The sequence below is a fragment of the Mirounga leonina genome, unplaced genomic scaffold (assembly GCF_011800145.1).
Source record: "Mirounga leonina isolate KUSES-001 unplaced genomic scaffold, KU_Mleo_1.0 Mir_165, whole genome shotgun sequence".
Lineage (NCBI taxonomy): Eukaryota > Metazoa > Chordata > Mammalia > Carnivora > Phocidae > Mirounga > Mirounga leonina.
In genome coordinates this window covers 30,257,028-30,275,854 of record NW_023270415.1, presented here as the reverse complement: position 1 = coordinate 30,275,854, position 18,827 = coordinate 30,257,028, and the positions used below count along the sequence as shown (strand labels likewise).

Genomic DNA, 18,827 nt, shown 5'->3' with positions numbered 1-18,827 from the left:
GGCTCCCCTGCGGGCCCTCTGTCCCGGAAGCTGAGAGTAGACGTAGTGGCCAAGACCGATTATGCTACTTCAGCAGGTTGTGATGCTGTCATAAGCCTGCCTGAGGCCTTCCCCCTTCACCCCTGACTCCTGTCCGGGTGGGACCCTTCTGTGCTATGAGCCTCTGCGCCATTCGTTCCTGGCACCCTAACGCGATGCCCCACCTCCTGGCACTCTTGAGTCAGGAGCAGCATTACGCCGACACAGCAGACTCGCAGGAAGGGTTCATGACACAGCGTGAGCTAGTTGCTGTGATTATTTGGTTCCCAGTAAGAAGTTAGAGAATTTAGGAAGCCAACTGGCCACGCTTCTGGAGCTGTTTAAATCGGAACTTTCCATGTGGACTCCCGGCACATGGTCCAGGTGTGGCGTCCGGGGTCACGCACGCTGCGTCTCCTGTGAGAAGGATGTGGGAACAGGTCGCATCAGCAGTGATTCAGACCGCCACAGGGAACCAGCTGGGCATTTAAAGAAACCCGTGAGCTACCAACTTCCTTCGTGACTACGTGTAGCTGTAGCTCAGCCTGGCGCCCTATTCCATGTCCTATCTCCACATTCGAGCCCAACAGGGAAACCTTCACTGCTCTTCTTCCCTCCAGGCATCCTGACTTTGTGACAATAAGTTTGCAAACCTGCTAGTTAACATATGGCTGTTCTTGTGAATCCTGAAGCAGAGACCTGGCTGCTTATGAAACAGTCTCAGAAATCAATGACCTTCTCGTCTTCCCTTCAGGTGGCATGTTTTTCCTGGCCTGGCATGCCTTTAAGAACAGCATCTTATAGCACCTGTGGTACAAACAATGAACCTGCTGTCTGCTGGAGGCAATTCTGACCAGCACCGGGGCTCTTGGTCCCCTTTTCACCTTGAGCTAAGGGGACTGATCCCTCGTGCCCTACCTGTAGCCCACTTGTAGAGCACCAGGTAGAAAGCCCTGCCGACGGTCTTGTAAGATTCCCAGGGTCCTGAGAGTCCGGGACAACTCTGTCCAGTAGAGCGGTGCAGCATGACGGACGTGTTTCTGTACGTGATCCGATGCACTGACCACCAGGCGCTGATTGCTGCTGGGACTCCAGATGTGACCAGCACGGCAGAGCAACTCACGGTTGCTTGGTATCACTGAGTTTAAGCGGGTTTGGGTTTCTGTTGTTGCTGTTTTAATTTTTAGACAAAGCCAGGGCTGCTGTCCTCTGCCTACAGCCTGATTGATGCCTCGTGTGTGTTTGCTTCGCAGCCTTCCGACAAGGAGATGTTCAGCCATTCGGTAACTAGCCTGGCCACAGACGCGCCTGCCGGCAGCGAGCACAACGGGATCCTCACCAATGGCGACGGTAGGTTCTGCGAAGGGACCAGCTTTCCACGCAGGCCTCGTCACCTGAGACAGAAGTCATTTCAAAATCCGTAGCTCAAAACCTAGGCAATGCGTTCCTGCTCACTCTTGGTATTCCTACCCGTTTTAGCACAGAACAGCTCATTTGGATGAAAAGCTAGTATTTATTAACTGGTTTCTCTGTGCCATTGCTCTAAGATTTGTATCCTAACTCATCCTTACAACTACCCAGTAAGATCACTGTTGTTAGAAGTAGTATTACTGCCTGTAGGACAGCTCCTGTTACAACTTCCCGGTGAAGAAACAACGGCACATTCCTGCTTCAGCCAGTTACCACAAACTCGGTGGTGCCGCAGAGCAACAGAAATGCATTCACGCACAGCCCTAAAGTCAAGAGTACCAGCAGCGCTCCATTTCCTCCTCAAGGCTCCAGGGGGAATCCATTTCCTTCCCGTTTCAGCTTCTTGAGGCTGCCTGCATTTCTTGGCTGCTAGCCTTTCCCTCCATCTCCCCCTCTCTCCCCAACTCTCCCGCCTCCTCTGTCACTTAAAAGGACCCTCATGATTGCATCGGGCCCCCCTGGGTAACTCAGGCTGCTCTCCCATCTCAGGGTCAGCTCATCACTCATCTGCACCTCTGGGATGACTAAGTACGCACATAGTGGTGCCTACCACTGGGTTAGACACGGGCCTGGGCTCCAGGGGTCTTACAGAAGCCCAGTCTAGCCAGTAAAAAAAAAGATTAAAAACCTTGTTATAAACACACACGTACATACACATAGCAGGACTATATATAATATGTAAGGACTATATATTATATAGAAAGTATATAAGATAAATATATGCATGAACGTAGATATATATTTAAGTACACATTTATACGTATGTACTTACACTTTTCATACTTATATATAAAGACTATAAAATGGAGCAACAGTCATTTAATAACTGTTGGCTACAATGTTAAGTATCAGAAGGGCAGGGCTAGGCTTTGTTGATGTATCTCCAGCACTTTAATGGTCTCTGGCACATAGTAGGCCCTCAATAAGCATTTGATAAAGGGATGACTGAATGGTTTCCCACAGTGCATTTCAGTGGAAATCTAAGAATTTCACATTTGATTTTCTAATTTGAGGTAGAAATGGAAAGGGAAAGGGGCGGCGAGATGGAAGGAAGACCTTTAAAGAGGCACGGGCGTACTGTCCCTTTGTACTTGCGGTTGAGGGTACACTTTTGCCCCACTGTTTCCATCATGTCTGCCAAACAAAAGTGACCATTGAAAGGGGGATGGTTACAGTTATTCCCTCCAAACAGGAGGCGGCCAGTAAGGCCAGGGAGGGTGGCCACCTGCGTGTCCCCACCCCCCTTTTGGTGCCCAGCCTCTCACGGAGTCCGACCTCTGGTCACATTAGACACACTGCTTCTTAAGCAACTCATCAATAAGCAATCCCATTAATAAGCAATGAAAGTAACTGTGAACCAAATTTATAGCCAAGTCAGTTTATTAAATGTGTGTATTGGAAAGATGTAATAGCTGGCTATTACATAGTTTCAGCTGTGGTTGAAATATCAACAATCATATCGTCTGTAATGTGCAGTTTAGAGTCAAATAAAAAGCAAGCACCTTGATTTAACTTAACTTTGCATTATCCATTCACTGTAATAATTATTTAAGGAATTGTCTTTCTCCGTTTTTCATACTTCTGCCACTTTAGTTCTTTCAGAAGACAGTACTCTGACCTCCATGCAACATTATGAGGAGGTCCAGACCTCAGCTTCGGATCTGCTGGACTCCCAGGACAGCACGGGGAAGCCAAAATGTCATCAGAGCCGGGAACTGCCCAGAATTCCCCCTGACAGCGCAGTGGACACGATGCTCAATGCGAGGAGCGTGGACGGGGTCCAGGGCCTAGGGACGGAAGGGCCGTATGAAGTGCTCAAGGATAGTTCCTCCCAAGAAAATATGGTGGAGGACTGCTTGTATGAAACTGTGAAAGAAATTAGGGAGGTGGCAGCAGCCGTGAACCCAGGGAAGGGCCACAGCAGCAGGTCAAAGTCGACTTCCACTCTGAAAGAGCTTCCTGGGCCCCAAGCCCCCCAAGCGGACTTCGCTGAATATGCATCAGTGGACAGAAACAAAAAGTGTCGACAGAGCGTTAACGCAGAGACTGTTCTTGGAAATTCTTGCGATCTGGAAGAGGAAGCCCCACCACCTGTCCCCGTTAAACTTCTGGATGAAAATGAAAACCTTCAGGAGAAGGAAGAGAGCAAGAGAGCAGAGGAAGGAGCCACAGAGGGGACCAGCGAAACCAACAAGGTGGGCTCTCGTGGTTGTCTTTCATGTGCTTTTGTCATGATTGGGAATCTAGCTCCTCCTGGGGCTTTTACTGGCACATTGTTCTGGGAAATACATACAAACACTTTCAGGTTCGTTGAATGATGAAAGCTGTTTTAGCATAAGCTGTGTTTGACTTTTTCCCCCCTCCAAATAATAAAATACAGAAAATGCATGCTTGTAAAATATTTCTCTGTTGGCACCTAACTTGGATATTTTCCAGTTTTTACATCATGTCTAATTGGGGCCAAGTATTTTCTTCATTTTGAAGATCAGGAATTAAATGGAGACTGACTCTTTGCCACACATTTAGCCTCTTCTGCTCATTGCTGCTCAAGCAGCAGCGTGATGTTTACCCTTCCGGGATCCCAGAAATCAGAGCACAGGAATACACACGGAGAGAACAGACTCACAGGTGCCACTGTGAGTCTATCTGATTCTATGCAGACTTTTATATAAATCAAGTAAAAGATTTTATTTTGTGACAATTTCAAAACAATAGCCTGTAACTCTTAAGTTTAGATAATCAACAAAGCTCTAAAATGTATTAACAATGCCTGAGCCTTCTGTTTCTGGCAGCCTGACGTGGGAGCCACAATAGCCTGAAATTCACATCTCCTGTAGTCAGGATCTCCTTGGAATTTAACTAGGCCCAGTCTTCTTATGCAACTACTATCTAATTTCTATTCTCTACACGGGAAAAAGCAAGGTTCTCATCTCAGGTTTTGGTAGGAAGGATAAGTAGGTCAGTCAATAGTAGCCTTAAAAAGGATCTGGAGTTCATGATCAAAATGTGCATCCTGGCTATGGTTATATAGGTTATACCAAGTAAGTCATTCTTTGTGGTATTCTCTGAATGCATTTCGACTTTTCATATTACCCATGAAATCAGCTATTGAGAGCCTCAATACAGGTGTTTATGAACCGAGTCATAAAATGCAAAAGTGCAGTCTAACGTTTTGCCCTGCATATAACCAAAGATAATTAATGTAAAGTTCATTGTGCCTAAAGCAGTTAAGGCTTTTTTACTTAAAAGGACTTGAAAGATAAGAAGGCCAATTGTCTAACCGCTACCAGTGATATCTCTAGATATCACATTAGAGTCTGGAAATACCCATCTGGGAATCAGATTACCTTTCTGTAGTAATACAAGAATGATAACCCATCACATCCGTTATAGATAATCCTAATTAAATTTTAAGCAATTCAGAGAACTTGAAACATTTAATATTCATTCATTTTTTCATTCATTCACAAGAAGATTTTAGTGAGCACCACCTATATGCCACACAGCCTTCTAGGGGCTGAGAATACACTGGTGACCAAAACATATAAATGAACAAAAATTCCTGCCCCCCGTGGAGCTTACATTTTAGTGGGGGGAGAGAGACATAAATATGCACATAAGTATATGGTATTTTCGAAGGTTTTAAGGTTTATAGGGAAAAATCAGAACAGAATAATGATTAGGAAAGTAGAGTGGGAGTACAATTGTGAATCAGTGATCAGGGTATGCCTACTGTGAAGACGGCATCTGAATGACATGTTCAAGGAGATGAGAAAGTTGGGGAAGAGCAGATGGAGCGGGGGAAGGGGCAGTGTGAAGGTGCTGAGGCTGGAGCTTGCCCGGCCTATCCAGGGAAGAGGGGGGGACAGGTGTAGCTGGAGAGGGAAGAGCAGGATAAGAGTAGTAGAAAGGTAACCAGAGGCCCAATCCTGTGTGGCCTCTACTCATAATCTGAATTAAAAAGGGGTCATTAGAAAATCTTGAGCAGAAGAATGGATTACTCTAGGTTTGGAAAAGATCGCTCTGACTATAGTATAAAATTCAACTGTCCAGGGTAGGGCAAGGAGACCAATCAGGTGGCCATTCTCACAAACCAGACAAGAGAGGATGGATGGTGGCTTGGAACAAGGTGGAAGTAATGGGAGATGCTAAACTAGAGCCAGGAGTTCTGTCGGTGGACCAGATGTGTAATGAAAGAAAGAAAAGATAATGATGAGTCCCAGGTTTGGCCTGAGCCACCGGAAAGATGGCATCACCCTTAACTGAAATGGAGAGGACTGCAGGCAGGCAAGTTTTTGGAGAAGACCGGGTATTCAGTGCTAGACGTGTTTTGTTGGAGACACATGCTGGATATCTGAGTAGACGCAGCAGAGAGTAGCTTGATAAATGAGCAGCCTTATAAGAAAGGGCCTGGGCTACTTTTGTACACTTGGAGGTCCTCAGCCGAAAGTTTTTCTTAAAGCTATGACACTAGATGAGGTCATTGGATGAGTGGAAATGGCATCTAGAAGAGTTCCCAGGGCACAGGTCTGGGAAAGAAAAGGAACCAGCAGAGGACACCAAAATAGGAAAGAAAAACAGGAAAGTTCGGTGTCCTGGAAGCCAAGTAAAGAAGGTCCAGGGACAGAGGAGTGGCCACTATGGCAAATACAGCGATGGATCAGAAAGTGAGGGCTGAGGATTGACCAGGAGTCCTGTTGGTTACACAGTGGATATTGGTGTCCTTGGAGTGTCAGAGGCAGAAACTTGTCTGAAATGGATTGAGAGAGAGAATAGGAAAAGAAAAATTATGTGAGCGACTTTTTTAGACAACTCTTTTAGGAGGTTTTGCTATAAAGGGATGAGGCATTAGATGGAACTGGAAGAAGGGTTGTTTGTTTTTAGAATCAGAGACTTAACAGCATGGTTTCACGTGGGTGGGAATGATTTTATAGTGAGGGAAAAGATGATGATATAAACAAAATGGGAGACTTGCTGGAGCACATATTCACGAGCAGATGTGAGGGGGCAAGATCTCATGCATAAGAGGAAGGGGTCACTTTAAAGAGGGGGTCACTTTAAAGAGAGTTCTTTGGTGACAGGGAGGAAGGAAAATTCAAGAATGCAGAGATGGGGGCAGGGTGGGGTACAAGTTCATGGACATGTCTTCTGATTTCTTCAGTTTTCTCAAGGTCACCAGCTAGGAAAGGATGGGTTAAGAAGGTGTTGGAGTCTGGGGAAAGAGAAGAAAGTGGGGAGTGGACAGCTAGGAGAGCAGGGACAGGGTGTACTAGCAAGTGCGGTATGACAGGGAGCAGCATCAAGGACTCACTGGAGGGTTGAATTCACCAGTGATCAGGAAGAGCAGTGGGTATTTAATACTACTGAGTATTGAAAAAGTCACACAGTAGATTTTTTATGTGTTTATCCTCAGTTGCTTGACATAATTTCTTTGTAGAAAAATTTCTTCCCTAAAAATCATTTGAAAACATCTTTATAGATAGATGTGTCAAAACATATGCAAAAGAAAGGTTGGATCAAACTATACCTTCCCTTGGTTTGTGTTTGTTTTCACAGAGATTTAGTTCATTGTCGTACAAGTCCCGGGAAGAGGACCCAACTCTCACAGAAGAAGAGGTGAGTTTTGTTGCTTTTAAAAAAATAACCACAAAGCTCTAAAGAATAGAGTTTCTCTCCTTGCATAAATGACTGTCACATTACCCTTCTCTGAAAAAGCTAAAATACTCTCTTTGGCATATGTCTGGAGATCAGAGTTTGGGGAGGTTGGGTTTATAATGGTTCAGAGAGAGTGACTGGCAGATGGTAAGACAAGAAGGAAGACAGGATGAACAGGTCACCTAAGTAAAAGAAACTAAGTAGGAAAGAAGCATCAGAAAAAAAAAAAAAAATAGAGGAGGGGAGAAAATAGAATGAGAAGAGAGAAATTTAAGTATGAGAGATTTAGTTGAGCAGTCAGGAAGATCACCTGTAAGGAAATTAATCATGGGTTGGAAAATACAGGAAATTGGAACGGGTGGGTATAGGGAATTTAATCCAGCCTGGGAGATGGAGGAGGAAGGTTTTAATGAGGAATTTCGGAGGCCGAGAGCAGGTAACTCCAGGAAGTACAATTCCAGGCTGGCGCAAGAGTCAAACATAGCGGCCAACGGGAGAGAGCCCAAGTACCGGGCTAAAGACTCACCGGTTAGATTTCTCAGTGACACGTTAAACTTATACAATCCAGTATGTACATACATATATATGTATATACACACACACACACACACACAGACACATACACACATACACACACACACATATAACATCAAGCTAGGCTCAGAGAGCTGAACACCTTAATTTATCTAGCTGCATATAGCTTCTGTCTGGAATTCCTAGCATGATAAATTTGGTACATGTACAAAAATGACATACATATGCAGGTACATCCCCTCCTATCGCACTTTGCACGGAGTATTAAAATAGGAAATAGACTACAATCCCACATTGGAAGTTCAAAGAGCAGAAGAGCTTTCCGTAGGTAATGTTGCCCACTTGCTTCTGTTTCCTGCCCCGAGGAATGGACCTGCCATCTCTCCACCTGGTCGCACAAGCCAGAACCCTGGACATCATCGTAGACACCCCATTTCCTCACTGTCTGCAGCTCCCCTGGTTTCTTTCTCACACCGCTCTCTCCGTGGGCACAGTGCCCACCCCTCCCCGGACTAAGGCAGTGCACCCTCCTGCCAGGCCTGTGGCCGCTCCTTTGCCTTCTCCCAGCCGTCTGTTGTCCACACTGCACCACAGCCCTCCCACCTGGGACAAGAAAGTAGAGTATATGAGAGATCTGGAAACCAGTCCTTTAAAATATGTTGAGACAAGTAAAATTTTAAGTTCCTTTTCTTCTAATCTTACATTGTTTGTGGTTTCAGAAAATAGGACCTAGGTATACTGATGAATTTTTAACATAGATTAAAAGAACTGTGATTCACATATAGTCATTTTAGGAAGATGTTTTAGAAAAAATAATTTATGGAAGTCACTTATTTCTGTATTTATGTAATAGAATGTTAGACAGTCCAGACTAAAACTGAGATCTGAGTTTTCAGTACTATTATCCCAGTTTCGCAGAATGATGGGGAAAGGGTTGCGTATAGAAAGAGAAATGGGGAAAAGGTAGAGAGTAATTTATGAGAACATAATAACAATTTACAGCCTGAATAAAAAAGATGAAAGATTTAAAAGGGAAAAATTGTGAAGCTAAATAGCAAGGGGGCTTGAAAGGAACCTATCTACAAAATAGAAGTAATAGTCCTAGAAGGCAAATACTCAAATAGAATATCAGAAGACTTGAGAATCTTTTATAAGTGTTAAAATTTACGACATCATCTGCACAGTAGGTTCCTGCCCAGAGATAATATGAAGTTGCAAGTTAATGAAAAGAGCCTGTAACTTTCTAAAAAGAATATAAAGGCCAAGAAAACCAAGTAATTATAAAGAGTAGGGGCATTAATGGCAGGCATTGTGGGGAAGAGAGTTGAGGAGAGAAGCTGAAAGGGGCCAACCCCACTGTTACAATGTGGGTAAAGGTGTGTTCGTCTTGATGTTCCCCCTGAAGGTGAAGAGTGTGTAGCTAGTATGCGGACTCCCCTTCACTGTCATCTCTGATTTACCACCATCTCTTTGGACCACCTTTTAGATATTCAGTTCCATATGTTTGCACCTCACTAGGAAAAGCAGGTGATTTACTTTAATTCTTCCTAATTTCAAAGAAATTCTAAATCTTCATTTCAAGAGTAATTTTTCCACTAAATCTCTAAGGTGAGAATGTCAATTTAAATAATTCCTAATATTAATACCCTAATATTAAAAGGGTCAGAGCAACATGGCAAGAGTTTCCCGGAGATTATTTCTCTAGCTCCGAATGTTTGGATTGTCAAGGCCTGGCAAAACAGAGCCCCCAGGCTGCAGTGGAAAGTTCTCATGCAAATGACCAGTTAGTGTGTGCGTGGCAGGCCTGTCTTGAGAAGCTTTTGAGGCCAGCTGGAAACTTCATCCACAGTATGTGAGATATGTGAAAGCAAGAGAATCTCTCTCTGCACTTGGGAAGCCAAGCATCTGTCAGTAGGCATGTTCATGTATTTCCTGGGTGTTTTGAATCAGTCAGTGATTATGGCCAAGATAAATAGAGGTAATGAAGGATATTTCTACTTATTTCCAACCATGATTTCTAACAATAAAATAATAACCCTCAAAAAGATCTCTTAAAAAATCTCTTAATCAGTATGTTTAATCTATCATTACCAACGAGAATTAAATCCCTCTTGATAGTAGAGGTTATATGGGGTAGATTAGCAAGACTGAGTAGGTGTGCCTGGAAAGTAGCCCACTTTTCCCATAGGAAAGAGTGCCCTGTAAGTTAATTGTCTCCAAATTTCATTTCTGAGTTGGCTGGTTGCAAATAAAAATAAATTTTTCCCACTGAAGAAAACTTAGCCCTGTCTGTAAATGTCTATTTAACCAGTAATATGCTATGAAGTTGAAAATTAATGGAAAATGAGGCTTTTACAGATCTATGTGTATTGCCAACCAGAATCCAGGACCTACTTTTCAGACCACTTTGATGCGGAAAGAGTGGGTCAGAGAGTCTAATTCGGTGGTTCTCATACTTTAGTGGGCGTGCTGGGCCCCATGCCCCTGAGTTTCTGATTCAGTGCTTCTGGGATGGAGCCCGAGGACTTAACCTTTCTAATAAATTCCCACATCCTGCTGCTGCCAGTTCGAAGCCCACATTTTGCAAACCATTCATCTAACATATTTTCTGCCCTTGTTTCTTAAAGCAGTAGAGCTCTTTTTCATGTGAAATAGCATTCTGATAATAGAAATCGGATAAAACATGATACACTGTAGTCAGGTCCCAGGGGCCTCTTGAACTTCCTGTTCCGCCTGCTCTCCTCACGCCCCTCAGAAGACCCAGAGAGAACCTGGTTTTCACGGAGTTGTGCCAATATGGCTGGTCTACTTGCAAAGTTGAAGACACCATATAAAATTGTTCTCTAGAAGTATACTCCAGGATTAGTACAGGCAACAAAGAATCCACTTCTGGGTTTATATCTGAAGGAAATGAAATCACTGTCTTGAAGACAATATCTTCACCCTCATGTTCTTTGCAGCATTATTCACAATAGCCAAGACATGGAAACAACCTAAGTGTTTATCAGCCGATGAATGGACAAAGAAAATGTGAGATAGACACAGACGCACACACATTATAAATACACATTTGTATATAGCAATACATACACACACACACACACACACACACAGGAATATTATTCAGTCGTGAAAAAGAAGGGAATTCTGCCTTTTGTGACAACTTGGATAGACCTTGACAGCATTATGCTAAGTGAAATAAGTCAGACAGAGAAACACAAATACTATATGTTCTCACCTACATGTGGAATCTAAAAAAGCCAAACTCAGAAATAGCAAATAGAATGGTGTTGCCAGGATTTGGGGAGTAGGGGAAATGGGGACATGTTGGTCAAAGGGTACAAACTCCCAGCTATAAGCCGAATAAGTTCTGGGGCTCTAATATAGAAGATAGTGACTATAATTAAAAATAGTATACTATCATTCTTGAAAGTTGAAAGGGTAGATCTTAAATGTTATCACCACACACACAAAAAAATGGTAATTATGGCAATGAAGGAGTTAACTAACCTTGGCAATAATCACTTCACAGTATATATATGTGTCAAATAACCATGTTGTACACCTTCAACTTACCTAAGTCATATGTCAGTGATATCTCACTAAAGCTGGGAAAATTGGCAAAACAAAAAAACCCCACAACCTTAAAGGGACACACACCTGCCTATAGAGCTAAATATCTAACTTGTCACTATAAAGGGGGAAGGAGAAGTCAAACTTGAAGCTTATTTAATTCACCCTTTGTTTTCTAGATCTCAGCCATGTATTCATCAGTAAATAAACCTGGACAGTCAGGGAGTAAATCAGGACAGTCTCTTAAAACACCGGAGTCCAGCTACACCTCCATCCAAAGAGCCACTCAGAGATCCCCCTCTTCCTGTAATGATCTCTACGCTACTGTTAAAGACTTGGAGAAAACTCCAAACAGCGTCAGCACACTTCCACCAGCAGTAAGACCCAGCGAGGAGCCCGAGCCTGATTACGAAGCAATACAAACTCTAAACAGAGAGGAAGATAAGGCCACCCCAGAGACCAACGGCCAACGTGGCCTTTTCCCAAAAGAGAATGACTATGAGAGCATTGGGGACTTGCAGCAATGCAGAGATATCACCAGGCTCTAGCAACCCAGAAGACAGACCCACGCAACATACGATCGGCCGGTTGGGGGGCATTTCTTCTGTGGAAGACAAGAAGCGACATCAACCCCTACTTTATATGCTGCTCTAGTAATCCGACGACAATTGAAGATGTGGAGACTGTTTCCCGGGGTTGGAAACAGTGAGGTACGTACCTGACTGCACCCAAGTGTGCCCCTGCGTGCCGGGGGGCCCTGCACACCCAAGCACATCTCCCTTGTGCACCCTCACCCTCTGGAAAGATCTCAGCTGTCCGTGGTTTCACCCTGTGAGTGAGGAAAGTCGAGCTGCAAGGAAGAACCGCATTCATCAAGAACCACGACTCCACCTGCCTAACATACTGCCATTCCCAAGAGCCAGGTTTTTCTGCCTTTCTTCCCCTTTTTTTTTTTTTTCTATCTGCTCCTCACATTTAAATGTACGGCTTTCTTCCCCCTTGAAATCTTCTGACTTCTAATGGTTCATTCCAAGAAAATTCCCCCACAAGGCTTGGCCTTTGCCTTCAACTTCGGTGTTTGAAGATGGTAAGAAGCTGTGGTTGCTGGTCACTGGCAGCTCCCCAATCCTCTTCCAAGAGCCGCACCTGGGAAAAAAAGGACCCTGCAGGTGGGCAGGACTGGGACTGCCCCCCGCCGCCCCCAAGCTTCTTAGACCTTCCTTCCTCCTGATTTGGGCACTCCACATCAGCAGCCTCTCCCAAAGTACTTGAAGTCATTTTTAGATGCTTTATTTTATTTTTCTAGTCAAAGCGGTTCCCTCCCCACACCCCTCCTCCCCAGTATGTGAAACTCTTCAGAGCCTTTTGAGTATTTTCAATGAATATTGTGGTACTTCTATACTTGTTTTAGCCCAGAGTTCATTCCTCTGAAACAGCCTTAATCTCTATGTTGGGACACAGACCACATATTTGGACGGCAGCCATGGCGTCCGTCTCTGAAGGGCTGTGGACTTGAATGTGTATTTCTGATGACCCCTGCTGCCACACCAACGTGTGAGATTTCCTAAGTGAACTGCTACCCTAAGGTAATCTAAAATTAAAATGTAAACATTTATTTTTGTTATATAAATTTATAAGATGTTTTAGGTTTAACGCCTAATTTCTAGAAACTGCCAGAAAAAAATGTATATTAACTATTTTGATTTTATGTACAATGATTTATACTCTCATTTTGAAAAAAAAAACCATAAAGCACATAAGCTAGGTAATTACACGTAGTTGTTGTCTGTTTTCTAATCAAGTGTTTAAAATATTGAAGGTTTTTAAAGGCTTTTCAAATGGTACTTGGAGCCGTGGTCAAAGTCATCTGGCTCACTAGAGAAATAAGTGGAATGAACATAAATGATCATTTTCAGTGATTTGTGGTGGGCTATACTGAAATATTTGAAATGGTAAAAAAAAAAAATGAAGAATGAAATAGGACTAGGGATGACTGCATTATTAACCTCATGAAGGTATTATAACTCCATTAAGATTTAGCTACATTTTTAAGAAAATTTACAGTGGTGGATTCTGCAATCCAGTGCTTGCAAATGCAAATTGCCTATTGGGATTCTTTTTTCCCTTCATTTTACAAAAATCAGTGGCTGAAATAACTCCTATTAAGAGCTCAGCCTGGTTTGAATTTAATCATCTCTTTAAATTTTATAAGGCCGACATTGGGAAACTTGTTCACTTTTCGTCTGAAAAGGGCCCTGCTATTATGCGGTGTGGCTATAGCAAGGGACCCTTGCCTACACTGATTTAAAAAAAAAAAAAAAAAGAGGCAATTATCATGTACTGCTGTGCCGTCTCCAGCTTGTCAGACTTTTCACTCCTTTTGACAAAGGACGTGACCGGGAGGACGAAGGATCCTGCAAATGGTAGGGACCAGCTCATGGGCAGGCCTTTCCCATCCCTCGCATTCGTGGCTGGGTTTTGTCACTGCTCCATAATACATTTCTGCAATTGTGAAGTCAGCTTTGCCGGGGTAAGCTGCTTGGTGGTCAGTAGTTTGCAGTCAGCCTGGCCTCTCCCATGAAGACCTCATGAGCCTAAGCACAATCATCACTGACTAGAAGGAGATGGCAGAATACCGTTGGGTTGGGGGAAAGGTTACCAGGAAGGTGCCAAGGTCCTTGCTCTCTGAATTTGTATCTTTCGTGAGCACTGTTTTTGCCTGGTGATTTTCTTTGCTTACTTAGTATGAATGAGTTTGACCCACCAATCTCTTACACCATGGGGTTTCTTTAGCTCCTGCTGATGGCCATGTCACATCGCATACCTAGTGTTGTGCTTGCTGCAATAATGTCCTTTATGAGCACCTGACCGCTCAAAAGTCTTACTGTCTTCCATAATGTCTTTACTTATTGCCAGGGAAGTGAATATGATCTCTAAAGAGTAAAATCATTTCTAGAGAGAAAAGTTCTTTATAGTCCTATCATCTTGAAATTTCATTATCAGAATTTCCCCCAGAAGTTCCGAAATAAAGGCTATTATATAGCCATAAAATATGCACTGAAACCTCTCTCTTGATTTGAGAATCTGTGCTAAGAATAAGTTGCGATTTAAAGGATTGTAAGTATATTTTAGAAGAAACTAGAAGGCCCTCCAGTACAAGTCCTAAAAGAAAAAATTATAGCACAATCCCTGAGGGTTGAGGGAGAGAGAAGCAGAGTAAACTTGAGGAGCTGGCTCTGCTCTTGAGATCATTAGGTACCTTATGGAAGTATATTTACTGATGCATCATCATGGTTTTGACCTTATAGTACAGTATTTCATAAATGTCATCAGTTTTTACTTTATTCATTGAAAATCTGTGCTAGTCTTTGAGTTAGACAAAAGCCTATGGCTTCTTGAAAAAAGTTTCATGTTCAGCTAAATGCACAAAAGGTAATTATAAAAAAAATTTTTACTATTCAACTTTGACATCTATTATTATGCATTGTTATCATTTAGGTTATGTGGAATCTCACAATTAAAATAAGCTTTTGGAAATTTTTTTGTTTTATAAGTCAGAATTATAAACTCATCTTGCCTAAAAGTAGAATCTTTGCTTTTAGTCAGATATTTTGAAAGTTTAGAAGATTTTTTTATGCTGCTTTTACTGTTTCTCAAATGCAGTCAGCAGGAGAGAATGACCTGTTTTATGTGAAATGTTTGAGGAAATCTTAAATTCTAGAAGAAAGCAATTTTTTATAATATGTGGGCCACATACATTTTTTTTCCAGTCCTGCACTAAACTGCATCATTAGGTCTATTAAAGATTTTGAAAGTACTGCTGTCCTTTGTGGGGAAAAGAGTAATTACTAATTTATCTGCCCTCAAAATCCAAGAGTTAATTTTAATTGAGTGCTAACAATAGGTAGTCCACATAAAGAACTAAAATTTAACCTCAGGATGTCACTAGATCTATTTCTCATATTAGATTTCCTTTTTCCAATTAGAGCATTTATTTACTTTAACCAGTAACAAACTGTGCATGTGTGTGTATGTATACTATACATATATATTTACATAAGCACACATCGACATATCTAAAGTTGTTCTGGTGCCTGACTAGTGAGGATACATCCTAGTATGTATTTGCAATGTCTACCCTATTAGTGTGATGACTATTGTCATAAAAGCAGAATAGAAAAAAAGCTATCCAATAGTTTTCATTTAGTAATTACAAGAAAACCTTCCTAAGTTACCTCATATCATTTTTCTAATAAATTCAGATTCTAAATTGCATCCATAATTCTCTTAGCTGAAAAACAGTGGTATCTTAAAGTAGTTTTTTCATATGTGTGGCTCATTACATATTCAACATGACAGGAGGAAATGTAAATAGGTGTCCTTCTCAGAGATCATGTCAAGAAGAGATCTGGCAGAAAGCACCAAGAGCCACGTGAGCCAGGATGGAGCCCCAGCAAGGTGACCCCCCACCGGGTGGCAGAAGCAGAGGTCTGTTATCACTCGGTTGCCTTGTCTTTCCTTCTCTTTGGAAGCCACGAGAGTTTAGCGCAGAGCCAGCAAGCGATGAGGTAGTATGACGGACGGAACACGGCTCGGAGGTGGGGACGTGGATGATCACGGAGCAGCTCAGGACTCAAGTAGGATTTTGTAAATGAGTAAATGACATTTTTTTCAGTGTTCCTTGTACTCGTTAATAGGAGTCCGTGTGATCTAGTGATGCCATTCTTCTGGAAGTGTTGGCTTCTGGTCCCCAGCCAGCTTCGTCTGGGCTGCTGGAGGCACAGTAGGTACTGATGGTTCTTTCCTGGAAATCCTGATGGGCTTATTGTACTGTGTCACTGGGGGAAGTTAAAGTGTAATGTCTGGTGTTAATAAGTGACTGATGTGAAAAATAGGAACATGTGTCTATAATATCAAATATGGCTTTTTTTTTTTTTTTTTTTTTGGCAGTGAAATCTATATTCCTTGTCCTGTGGTAGTCTTTTCTTGCCTCTGTTGTACCTTTCTTAAGTACATTATTCTTGACAGTAGCATTGGACAAGTTGAACATACATGGAACGTGTTTGACTTAAAGAGACCAGTCCAGAAACCATGCTAAATTAGTCTTCATCTGAAATTATGGAAGTAAATTTAAAAAGCCGTGGTCCAGAAGAGAACAAATATTCATAAGTGTTTTTTCCCTTACTGTTCATTTTTAAGTCTGTTTACATCCAGTCTCTGATATTTATAAAGTATTCATTGTTTTTCCAGGTTCTTCTTTATTGAACTAAGAAATAGTTCAGATTTCTCTTAATGCCAGATGAAATGAGAAATGTTACAATTTTTATTAAAAGGGCAGTTTTTTAAGCATTCAGTTTGGTAATCATTTATCTTGATGCATTTAAATTAGATTTTTCTTTGCTCACCATTTATATGCTATGGGTATTTTTAAAAAATGTAATGTACTCTGGTTGTCTCAGATCACCTTATGTAATGGATTATAAAGGCTGGTAAATGGTCATTCCTCAGACTTCTGTGTTAGATTGGCAACAGTTTTAATGTTACCTTTTAAATATGTATTATTAATGCACCTCATGTTTTCAGGGAAAGTTTGAAATATAGCTAAACAAATAGGAATTTGCATTTCATTGTTCATGCATTTTTTCCTCATAAAAATAGTTTCTCAAAAAAATGACCTGTTATCTCTTAGGTGGTCCTGATCAGCTTCAAAGTGCTCCTCTTGCTCAAAAATAATCCATGACAGTAGCATTTGGACTCATTGTCTCCGGAGGTCTTTGTCACGGTCAAACTGTCCAATTCACAAAAGAGTGGTAAAATTGTTTCCAGTACTCGGAATTTTTAACCTTCATTTTAAGTCTGAAAATCTCTCTTATTGGCTTCAACATCTTGGAACGTTTTCCCCTGCCTTACTCTGGGCCTTTTAAGGAGCAAGTCTGCAACACGGGGACGTGAAGCTACTCTTTCTCCCCATCTCACTTCGGTTCCTGCTGCGACTTTGCACAGCACCCCCCTGCTCCTCTTCCCCACCCAGCCGCTCTGCTGTTCATGGCACATTCCCACACATTTTTTCCGATGTGGACACAACCCACAGATCACACATCCTGCCTGCGATCACAGAGCCATTCCCCGCCATCACCCAGTGAGCAGACAGCTCTGCCCAACTCACATTTTCCCGTGTCACAGGCTGCTGAGACAAGGCCACAGGCCCACCTAGGGAAGCAGATGCTGGGTTATTTGCACGGGCTTTGCTAAACCATGTTCATTCTTCCCCACCTCCGTCATGAGAATGGTTGGCACTAGGGGGCCGTGGAAGAGAACTTTAAGTTCTGTTGCAAGGACTCAAACTCACGGTTGGAATGTCTGGTTTGGTTTTGTTAACAAGTTGGAAACTATCGGTTTAAAACAAACTTTCTTTTTCCCTTCTTAAACTGAAGGAGAAAAAAAAATTAATCTTAGATCCCATTTAGGTAGTAAAGGCTTCCCTGAAAGACAGCCCTGTCCTTCTATAGGTGAAGAGGCTAAAACCAAAAGCCAAGTCTGTCTCTGAATATCCTTTGACACATTTTTAGGTATTTTTAATGTAAAGCCCATAAATGAATCTGAGATGATGTTCATGACCTATCCTGTAAGCCTGCTTGCCTTTTTTTTTTTTTGGCACTTATTTTTTGAATATAGGCTTTTCTTGTTTTTCCTGGAGCCATGCTAGAAACAATTCCAACGGGCTACTCCATGACTGCCTCCTGGAGTCCCAGCAATGTGGCAGCACTGTTAGCCGGGCTTGCCTCTTAGGGAGAAGCATGTGAAAAATGCCAGACAAGCTGACTTCTATGTACAAGTCAACAAGCATTCGAGAAGTCCTTTATGCCTCAGATTTTGACATTTAAAAAATTTTTCGGGGTACCAACTACATATTTGATTGGGGGGTGAGGGAGTTGGTGAGCAGGACAGGGATTAGACCTAAAATTTGAACTAAATGGCATGGGCAAGACTTCCCACCCCACTCCGTTGGTGTGCATCTCTGGGAAATGTATTATCCCAGCTCCCTGTCAACCACTCCTGAGTTGCTTAAGGAGCAAATAGTAAGTATGTAGAAATGAAAAAGATGACCTCAAAGATTTAAATTATTTTTAGATATTTTCTTTGTAAACTCAGGAATAAGCCTGGTTTATGAAAAGCATAATATGGCTACTACAGCTGTAATTTATAGGTAACTAGATACATCCTTTCAAATATGTTTCATTTAAACACCTACTTTGTTGTAACTGGGAAAAGAAACTCCTCATAAAAAAAAAAAGCCAACAAAAAGACTTCACTAAAAGAGTGTGTCATCAACCTATCATCCGCCCCAGAGTGCTTGTTTCTTGCCTATAGTATAGTTTTTCAACAATTTTTATGGGAGAAAAAAATGCATTTTTTTCTTGGAAAAGTGAATTAAGGTATTGAATTAAATTCTCAGAGAGGACAACTTAAAGAGAAGCATTGGATTTAGAGATGAGCTCACAGCTCTGTGGTCCCTGTTCCAGCATTGACTTTATTGTGTGACCTTGAACAAATGATTTAACTACTCTGTGCCTCAG

The 18,827-nt window shown here is 42.1% G+C and overlaps 1 protein-coding gene across 3 annotated transcripts in view; it reads left to right on the top strand.

Moving 5' to 3' along the window:
* The window catches only part of PAG1 (phosphoprotein membrane anchor with glycosphingolipid microdomains 1), a 139,106-nt gene extending 126,186 nt beyond the window's left edge, over nt 1-12,920 (top strand). For all 3 annotated transcript variants that reach the window (XM_035011421.1, XM_035011422.1, XM_035011423.1), the window contains 4 exons: nt 1,272-1,368; nt 3,082-3,683; nt 7,045-7,104; nt 11,430-12,920. In XM_035011421.1, coding sequence (XP_034867312.1) covers nt 1,272-1,368; nt 3,082-3,683; nt 7,045-7,104; nt 11,430-11,798 — 1,128 coding nt within the window. In that variant the 3' untranslated portion in view covers nt 11,799-12,920. The remainder of the gene's footprint in view (nt 1-1,271; nt 1,369-3,081; nt 3,684-7,044; nt 7,105-11,429) is intronic.
* The last annotated feature ends 5,907 nt before the right edge of the window (nt 12,921-18,827 follow it).